The sequence below is a fragment of the Nothobranchius furzeri genome, chromosome 18 (assembly GCF_043380555.1).
Source record: "Nothobranchius furzeri strain GRZ-AD chromosome 18, NfurGRZ-RIMD1, whole genome shotgun sequence".
Lineage (NCBI taxonomy): Eukaryota > Metazoa > Chordata > Actinopteri > Cyprinodontiformes > Nothobranchiidae > Nothobranchius > Nothobranchius furzeri.
Window position 1 is genome coordinate 15,641,230 of NC_091758.1, and position 10,154 is coordinate 15,651,383.

The following is a 10,154-nucleotide window of genomic DNA, read 5'->3' on the forward strand; positions in this document are numbered from 1 at the left end:
AGGCTTTTCTGTTGTTACCTGAGAGGTCAGAATGTGCTAGTATGCACAGAACAACTGTAGTGTCATATATAAATATATAAACCGACAGGGAGGATCACTCTCCCTTCTAGGATTGCAAGGATTAACCGGTTTGACCATCGACCACGCTGTGAAACGCTGCGGTTAACGCACCATAAAGACGTCTCCAATACCGCAAAAAATTAAATAAAATTAGTGGATCAAAGCAAAACTGAAACAAACACGCAGCAGCACCTGCATCAACAACCACCGGGATTGCTTCGTTTCCACCGAGGAAGTGCTTAAAGTATCCTGTGAGGGAATTTTTAGACTCCCAAAGCTGCTAAAAGAGAAATTCAAAACAATGTCTCGTCCATCTGCAGAGCTGGCAGAAAAAAAAGGTGCAAGAGGAAATAGCCGTCTAGTCCCATCAAGGCAGTTACCTACCTCATGCCATATTTTAATTGCATTTTTGAAAAATGGGTTTTTGGTTACTTTCAACAATTTCTTTATATTTGATGAATATATATATATATATATATATATATATATATATATATATATATATATATATATATATATATATATATATAAAGGTTTGGAGAAATTGCAATATTTTGAACCTCAATGTTGACCCAAGCTGGGGATTTATTTATTGGTTCAAAGTAAAGCATACCCATTCTAATTTGAGCTGCCCAGAAGTACCATAATAAGTTTGGAACCTTCAATCCTCCTCTATCATATGGTAAATATAATAATGAGAGTCTTAAGTCGTGGTCGTTTATTGTTCCAAATAAAATTGGTGAATGCTTTATTTAAAGATTAAAAATAACTAAGAGGTGGGGAGAGTGGAATAGACTGAGAAAGGTATAAGAACCTACTAAGAACTGACATTTTCAAAATATTTATACGCCCTATCATAGAAATAGGCAATGATGTCCATTTATTAATTTGTTCAGAAATTATATTTGCTAAAGGTGTCTAATTGGCTGAGATTATTTCCCTTATTGTAGGGGTAATTTTAACTCCTAAATAAGAAAACCCATATTTTGAGGTGGAAAAATAAGTTTTGATTGGGGGATTTAGTCTCTCTTCATCAGATAGGAACATTATTACTGATTTGTCATTATTTATTTTGTAACCTGAAAAAGTACCAAAAGTTGTTATCAAGGTAAGTAAGTTTGGGAGTGATCTTTCTAAATTAGTACAGAATAATATAATATCATCTGCATACAAGGAAATTTTGTGTTCCATATTATTAGTTTTTATTCCTGTTATGTTCCCCCGTTTGCGAATGGCCATAGCGAGAGGCTCAATGGCCAAAACAAATAGCAATGGGGAAAGGGGACAGCCCTGTCTTGTTCCTCGTTTTAAATTAAAAGGTGCGGAAACAAGTCCATTAGTCATTATTTTGGCCTGTGGGTTGTAATATAAAAGTCTAATCCATTTAATAAAGTTCAGACTTAAACCAAACCTCTGCAGAACTTCAAGTAAATATTCCCACTCTATCCTGTCAAACGCTTTCTCAGCGTCTAAAGATAGGGCTGAGTGGTCTAGAAAGCCTGTTTTCTCATATAAAATATTGAGAAGTCTTCTTATATTATGGAGACCATAGCGGCCTCTTACAAATCCACATTGGTCTGGATGAACTATGCAGGGAACAATCTCCTCTAGTCTGCTTGCCAAAGCTTTACACATAAATTTTAAATCATTATTGAGTAGTGATATTGGTCTGGACACATATGTCAGACTCAAGGCCCGCGGGCCAGGTGCGGCCCGCAGAGCATTTTTATGTGGCCCGCGAGATAAATATCAAAAATATATTAAAACTGGCCCGCTGGCCGATTTTACCGCAAAGACTTAAACTCCCATGATGTTTTAGGAGGAAATACAGATAAAACATCACAAGCATAACATTATTACATTACATCATTTTACCGTAAAGGTTGATCACAAATGTTGTGAAAATAGCCTGAAGTGCGATCTCCCGACACGGGGGCACAAAATATTTCAGGGGAACACAATTTCTCACAACACCTGACCTCCCAGCTGACGTCACCCCTCCTCCGTGTGTGAATGGTTATCGCTTCAATAGCAGAACTAGCTTGCTTCCTTCAGAACTGGTAGGTTGATAACCAGTCATAATTATAAATGTTTTTCTAAAGAGGTCAAGTAGCTTGTTTTAAGCTTTGTGTGGGTTAGGCTACACAGGTTGGAAATCCATTATACAGTCAAACTTATGAGTGAGCCACCGTAGCTGCAATACTTTCTCTGAACTGCACGGCGCTAAAGAGTCACATTTTTTCATCATGACTTCAACGGACTTCTCACACGGGGCTTTTTAAGAGAAGAGACTGACGCAATTCCTAAATAGGCTATTCCTTTCCGTTTTTATTCCATTTTAGTACCCGTTAGCAGAGCAATCACTTATGTGCGTCAGTGATATTTGGTCTACGAGGAAATTGTGCAATGGCAAAGGTTCCCCCTTGCTTAAAATTCAGGCTGTGATTAAATGTGTGAATTTTTTGTTTTACGAGTAATGTTTTTCTAATTAATTAATCATAATTAATGCATTAAAGTCCCACCCCTACTTTAAAGGTGTCATTAAATGTTTCTTCAGCCAGGCCACACGAGGGTGTGATGTCCCATTGTACCTTTATTGTACCTTGTTCCTCTCCCTCAGGGAACAGTGGTTATATACATAACCTAACGTTAGTGTTTCACTCCGAAGGATCAGAGACCGATCTGGTGTTTATGTAGCCTAAAGCCCTAACCCATTCTCAATGCCAGTGATTACTGTTATTAAAGAGGGACTGCACACAATCAAAAAATGTAACTCCACCCCTAGTCAAGATTTGAAAAATGCTATGAAAGTGGGCGTTGCCAGGAGGCACAGAGTGGCATGGCCAAGTGTGGGAATTTCCATCCTGGGAGGGAGGGCGAGTGGGAGGAGACTGCATCGATGACATGAAATTGTACCATCCCCAGTCACTCACAAGTTTAAAATGCAGTAGCTGCTGTTCTGCCACAGGGGGCAGCACTTTGACGTTTTTAGACCTAGATTCTAGATTTAATCAAGTTTACACAAACATGTCAAAAATGCACAGAAACAGAAAGATTGCATTTGTAAAGACCCTATTATACAGTTAATTGGCAAAAATAAGTTATTTTGGGGTTTAGTTACTCTTTAAATAACTATCTCTAAACTATAAAAGAGTGTGTCTCCTTCTATTCGTGTACAGTCAGAGGATATTTGTGCATCCTCTTTACCAAACATATTATTATCATGAAAAATACAATTATGCATTAGTTCTTCCCTCCAGTAACTTACTCCACACACACACAAATGTTACTAGTTGGTCTTCAAGTATAAGATGTTTTTTTTATCGTTATTTTTTTTTTCATGAAGATCTTTTCTCATTTAACTTTATTGGAAAGAAGACTAGCATCCTGCCGATTTCTGCTAAGCCAGTATGTGCTAAAATGACCCTTTACAGGGTCAATGAACGGCCGCCCAGCCCCTATCGCCCCGTGTGGCCAGAATATTCCACTTGCAACATCACAATTGCTTGTCCAGTCAGCTGGGACACACAAAAAAATTTAGCTGACCTACGTGGTGCTGCTGTCTGGCTTCAGCACATTTTCTGAATGTTTTTGATCTGGAACACTTGTGATTTGTTTAGTGATGAATCACTCCTCTACACACTTAAGAATGATGGAATTTCACCTGTTAGATTAAGGTGTTAAAATGACAAACGCACAGCGAGGAGATGGGTTTGGGTTTTGGTTCTACAAACTGATATTAGGGGGTGCTAAAAGCAAGCAAAATTGCCTAGTATCCCTTTAAGACTTGATGACACATCTGCACAAATTTTATTTTGAAAGGAAGTGTCTTTCATCTGTAATGCTATGCAGCCCTCAGCTTAGTGTTGCCTTTAAATGAGCTTTGCTCCAGAGAGGCTTTGGTGGTCTTGTTGCTGTATGCTCTTGGGTCAGCCTCATGACCTGTAACCAGGAAATCCTGTGTTTGAGGTTACACCCCAGTAGGGCTGGGCGAAATATAGATATTTTTAAAATATCTATATAAATTTTAAACAATATACAAGATGACTTTATATCTTTAAATCTATATAACTGGTCAAACCGCCATGCTAGCGGTTAGCCTCTATTCTAGTGACATGTTGCTCCGTCTCTAAGCGGTTATTACTTGTATTCTCACAAGTTTGCTCAATCTGAGAGCCTCTGGGTAAATGTGCTACTCTAAACTTCGCATTTGGCGTCCTGGTTTTTCATTATTTGGGGACGTTCAACGCCAACGGAGTTCTGTTTATCCATCCTACTTGTGCAGATAGCCAGAGTGGCCAAATCACCTCAAACATATTGTAAGGGTTTGAATAGTAAACTATAGGGTTAACGTTTTATTTTGAAAGCGTTCAACGGGTGAGAAATGTTGTTCAGGTTCCGTTTTTTTCCGCTCTGGTTTGCTATGCTAGTAAATAAAGCTTGGTTTATGCTTGACGCATTCACTTTCCGCGCGGTGATGCAGCTCGCGGCTGGAACGCGCTTCACAACTTGCAGCCTTTATGGTTCATGCAGCTCGTCTCTGCGGTGAGCCAATATTCTCCCAAACTGAACGGGGCAGCATGGAGCTCTACGGCATGCGTCCAACACTACACCATATTAGAAGTAAAAATGACTGTTTACAACATGGCAATTTAACAGCGTTCTCGTCTTTTCCGACAGTGCGAGCTATTTCTCTCCAAGAATTATTAACAACATGTTGATCACGGTGATCTCTGCGAGCTGAATCATACAAATGTCTGTATTTACGAACATCTGCCATACTAGTTCTTGCCGGTCCGCCGTGTTTTTCCGCGTCCGTCCATCCGCGTGGTTAGAAATTTTCCGAGGTGCGCGTTGTGGAAATTCTGGGCCGTGCGGAGGCGCGGTTGAGTGGTGTGGTTGTTAAAATGACGCAAAATGATGCAACTTTTCCGCGCGGAGCCGTGCGGACCTCACGGACGCGTCAAGCATAAACCAACCTTAATCCATTACAGGCGATTCTGTTGAACAAGTTAAGAGTTTGTAAGGTGTGGGTTACGGCGACAGTAGCCCAAAAATAAAACTCATAAAAGAGCAACCAGAGACTGAGTCATTACAGTATAATCGCTGATATGAGCCAATACTGTTAGACTTCAGCCATGTTTGCCCTGATAACTAGTAACTCCACGGCGCATGACCCATGTGACCTTCAGTAGATGCAATTACATCATCATACATTTAGTTTAACATGATAGATTTTTTTTTTCTCTGGACAAGAAATAAACGATATGGCCACCTCTAGATGAAATTTAAATAATTTTACATTAATTATAAATATATAAATAAAAAGTGCCGGTGGGACATTTGATACACCTCTAACTCTCAACCGTGTGTGTGTGTGTGTGTGTGTGTGTGTGTGTGTGTGTGTGTGTGTGTGTGTGTGTGTGTGTGTGTGTGTGTGTGTGTGTGTGTGTGTGTGTGTGTGTGTGTGTGTGTGTGTGTGTGTGTGTGTGTGTGTGTGTGTGTGTACCAGTGTTTCTTAAGCGCAGACTGGTAGAGAATAGGCACTAAGGTTAAAGTTTGACAGCAATCTACATTTTTATGCATTTAATCTGTTGATGTATGTATATAATTTCTCAAAACACCTTGAAGTGAGTGAACTTGTAAATATTTTACAGGAGGAAAAATATCAAGATATATGTTGTATATATATCTAGATACAAGTTTTTGTCCATATCGCCCAGCCCTACACCCCAGTGATGGAACAAATCGTTTTACCGGTTTTAAAATAAGAGTTTACTGGATGAGAACGTGTTTTTATCATGCTGAATTGACGTTAAAGCCATTATTGTGAAGCTTGAACATTTTAAACAAATTGTTGTTGCAGCTGTTGTCGCCCAGTAACGTGGCTGTGTACGGGGGCTTGTGTGCTTTGGCCACATTCGACCGACAGGAGCTCCAGCGTAACGTTATCTCTAGCAGGTAGTATGCGCTAGTTGGCACCACAGGATTAATATGTTTTCTCCCTCTGTTAAAGTAACTCTCCTGATGCCCTGTTTGGTTTTCAGCTCCTTCAAATTATTTCTGGAGTTAGAACCACAGATCCGTGACATCATCTTCAAGTTCTATGAGTCCAAGTATGCTTCCTGCCTCAAGCTGTTGGATGAAATGAAGGTTAGAACACAACAATGCACATATGGGCATTGTTATATAGGGCTGAACAATTTTAATAAAAGATTGAATTGCGATTTTTCTAGCAGAAATTGCAATTTCAGTTTAATTCACGGTTTTCTTCAAAGGTACAAGCTAGCCTGCCAAGCCATCCTGTATATGAAGTTAAAAGATGGTCTAGATTCTAATCTAGTACAACAAATCATTCACATTAATATTTACTATCTCATACAATAAAAATAGTTAAAGCTATTAATATTTTCTTGCATTATTACATTTGTGTCAATTTTTTTCATATGCTTATGAAGCAACTTGTGATTTTTGTCTTTATAATACATGTTAGTGTTCTACTCCAAAAATGCAAGGAGGAAATCCAAAGGTAGAAATAGCTTTCAAATGTATTAAATAACAAAAAATGCACACAGTTTTCCCTGCATTACCAAGGCAGGCTGGCTGGATGGTTTGTCGAAGCCATCTGATAGTATTTCCTCACTAAAACTCCGCTCTAAATCCTATTATATGCAGCACTCAGCTACATGACAGAGACGTGCATGCATTGAAAGACACTCTGACATGTTAATTTGTTTGATTTAACGTGTGCCATGAGAAAAATTCAAAGCTTATTCTAGTTCTGTGTTTTGAGCATATGGAGGAGAGAAATATGATAATTCTGTTTCCGCAGGATAATCTGCTGTTGGACATGTACCTTGCACCACACATCAAAACACTGTACAGTCAGATCAGAAACAGGGCTCTGATCCAGGTGAGACTATCGTTTGGTCCTGGTTAACAGTTAACTTCTGAATTCATGTTTTTCTACTTGCACCTTTGAGCCATTAGACTGTCTTATGGCTCCTAAACCAACTCATGGATTACCAGCAGATTTACACAATTTGTGTTATTAGGTTGAGCCTGTGCCATCTCCAACCTACTTTCCTCTGTAAATGAGTAATGCTGTAATGGCCATAGGAATAGACCCCACCCCTAAAATCAACATGTGTATACACACACACACACACACACACACACATATATATATATATATATATATATATATATATATATATATATATATATACACACACATATATATATGTGTGTATATATGTATATATGTATATGTATATATATGTGTGTATATGTGCATATATGTATATATATATATGTATATGTGTATATATGTATGTATATATGTATGTATATATATATATAAGTGTGTGTATATATATATGTGTATATGTGTATATATGTATATATGTATATATATATATATATGTATATATATGTATATATATATATGCATATGTATATATATGTATATATATATATGTATATGTGTATATATATGTATATATATATGAATATGTATATGCCACACATATATATAGATATATATACATTTATAGAGAGAGAGAGAGAGAGAGAGAGAGAGAGAGAGAGAGAGAGAGAGAGAGAGAGAGAGAGAGAGAGAGAGAGAGAGAGAGAGAGAGAGAGAGAGAGAGAGAGAGAGAGAGAGAGAGAGAGAGAGAGAGAGAGAGAGAGAGAGAGAGAGAGAGAGAGAGAGAGAGAGAGAGAGAGAGAGAGAGAGAGAGAGAGAGAGAGAGAGAGAGAGAGAGAGAGAGAGAGAGAGAGAGAGAGAGAGAGAGAGAGAGAGAATGAGAATGAGAATGGTGGTGCCTGTAATGATATTCTGACCCACCACTATAGAGATGAAAGTGTAAAATCCCAGCACTCACATGTAACTTTCCAGGCTGTGTTGGGAATATTCAGGCTTTGAATAACTGCTAGATAGATCCACTACTTGTGGTCTGACTCGACAAAATGCAGCCGCACACTTACTTGTCCGTGCCACACGCACACACACCAACCGCACCATGGTCATCCCTTACGGAGCACCTCACACATCCTCTTGTACAGAGAGTTAATAATTTTAGGCAGCGTAAAGTGATGAGCACGCCGGATCGCTACTGTTCCGCTACCACTACTTGTCATTATCAGCGGAGTGAAGGCCCACGGTTCATTTCGCTGCAGTGTTTCGTCCCGGTTAGCGGAGACGGTAGGGGGGGCACACACACGCTTAGCCAGGCGGGTGACCAAGCAAAGCGCTGGGGAAAACCCTGTGATGAATATCTGAGGAATATTTAACAAATGTGTTTGTGGGTTTTACATATTCAGTATTTCAGCCCCTACGTATCAGCTGACATGACTAAAATGGCTCAAGCATTCAACACCACAGTACTGGCTCTTGAAGACGAACTCACCCAGCTGATACTGGAGGGTCTGGTCAATGCACGGATCGACTCCCATAGCAAGGTAAAACCCACCGGAGTAATACCCAATTGGCTCTTTCTATTTCATTCATTGTAATTTGGCCCATCCATCTGCCGACAGATTTTATATGCGAGGGACGTGGACCAGAGGAGCACCACGTTTGAAAAATCTCTCCACATGGGAAAAGAGTTCCAGAGACGAGCAAAAGCCATGATTCTTCGTGCTGCTGTGCTGCGCAACCAGATCCATGTCAAGGTAAACTACCTAATGACTTTTACAGCCATGAGTAGGTTTATGAGTGAGAAGTGGCTTCATTACTGCCCTTCTGATCATTTGGTCATTTGCCCAAACCAAGAGTGGGTAATCCTGGTACTTGAGGGCTGCTATCCAGCAGTTTTTAGTTGTTTCTCTGCCCTAAACACACCTGGATTGAATCTGCTGGTGATTAACAGGAAGCTGCAGAGCCTGATGAGCTGCTTAAGACGTGCTTCACCCAGGAATCAGGTGTGTTGGAGCAGGTAAACAACCAAAACCTGCTTGATAGCGGCCCTCAAGGAGCAGGATTGCCCACCCCTAGCATAAACTCTCCACACTTCAATATGTCAGTATGCTGAGAATCATGACAACCTTCTTTACAAAAACACCCAAATCAGGGGTCCCCAGTCCTGGTCCCGGAGGGCCCGGTATCCAGCAGGCTTGGTGGTTTTTCTGCTCCAACAGACTTGATTCAGTGGTTGAAACACCTGTGCAGCAGCTCATCAGGCTCTGCAGAAGCCTGTTAATTAGCTGCTGATTGAAATCAGGTGTGTTGAAACAGAGTTCAAACTAAAACATGCAGGATACCGGCCCTCCAGGACCAGGATTGGGGACCCCGACCTAAATGTTTCTCTTTAGCTTCTTTCAGAAACAATGCTGCCAATTTGCTGAGCCTTAGGTCATTTCTAATTAGTCAGACTGTGGCGGTAATATGGCACAATCATGTCCTTTTTATAAAAGATTACGTGGTAGTGGTTTAAAGAGGTCATGGGGGCAGTCTCTACACTGCCACAGACTTCTGTTTAGCTTGAACATAACTTGCTTTTTATTGCGATCGAAGCTGTGCTCATGGAGATTTTTTAACATCCTTGCAGTAACTCCCCACATAATCATGACGCCTCCTTCTGGTTGCACCAAGGTGTAATATGCATTCACAAGTCCGGTGTTGCAGGAATTTTGTGGCATTTGTGCCGCCACGCTTGGTAGTAATAATACAGTAACGTCATGGCCTGTTCATAAGACACACCGTGGCGGCAGTACGCCGATTTGCCAGCATAGTGTGTCTTCTAAAAAGGGCTTCTCTCTTTAGTCTCCCCCTAGAGAAGGCAGCCAGGGGGAGCTGACACCAGCCAACAGCCAGACCAGGATGAGCACAAACATGTGAGCGGGATCTGCACTGGCTTTGATGACACAGGAAGCTTCACTCTTCAACAACCATTACACACATTTTATCTGTTCAAATTTTTACAGTGTTTCTGAAACTTACTTATTTGTTCCGCTTATTAGAGAAATAAAAACGTTGTCGTCTGATTTAAAGAAAAACATGTTTGCAGAGCAAAGTCCATGTCTGTAATTTACAACAAGCTCGTAAAGAAGCTGTTACCACCATTTTAAAATAAACACCTTCAACAAGACAA

At 40.1% G+C, this 10,154-nt stretch overlaps 1 protein-coding gene across 1 annotated transcript in view; it reads left to right on the top strand.

Annotated features, from left to right (window-relative positions):
- gps1 (G protein pathway suppressor 1) overlaps positions 1-10,154 on the top strand; it is a 55,745-nt gene extending 45,591 nt beyond the window's left edge. The window contains exons 9-14 of the mRNA XM_070547002.1: positions 5,927-6,021; positions 6,108-6,213; positions 6,893-6,973; positions 8,386-8,523; positions 8,602-8,736; positions 9,827-10,154. Of these exons, the coding sequence (XP_070403103.1) occupies positions 5,927-6,021; positions 6,108-6,213; positions 6,893-6,973; positions 8,386-8,523; positions 8,602-8,736; positions 9,827-9,901 (630 nt within the window). The 3' untranslated portion in view covers positions 9,902-10,154. The remainder of the gene's footprint in view (positions 1-5,926; positions 6,022-6,107; positions 6,214-6,892; positions 6,974-8,385; positions 8,524-8,601; positions 8,737-9,826) is intronic.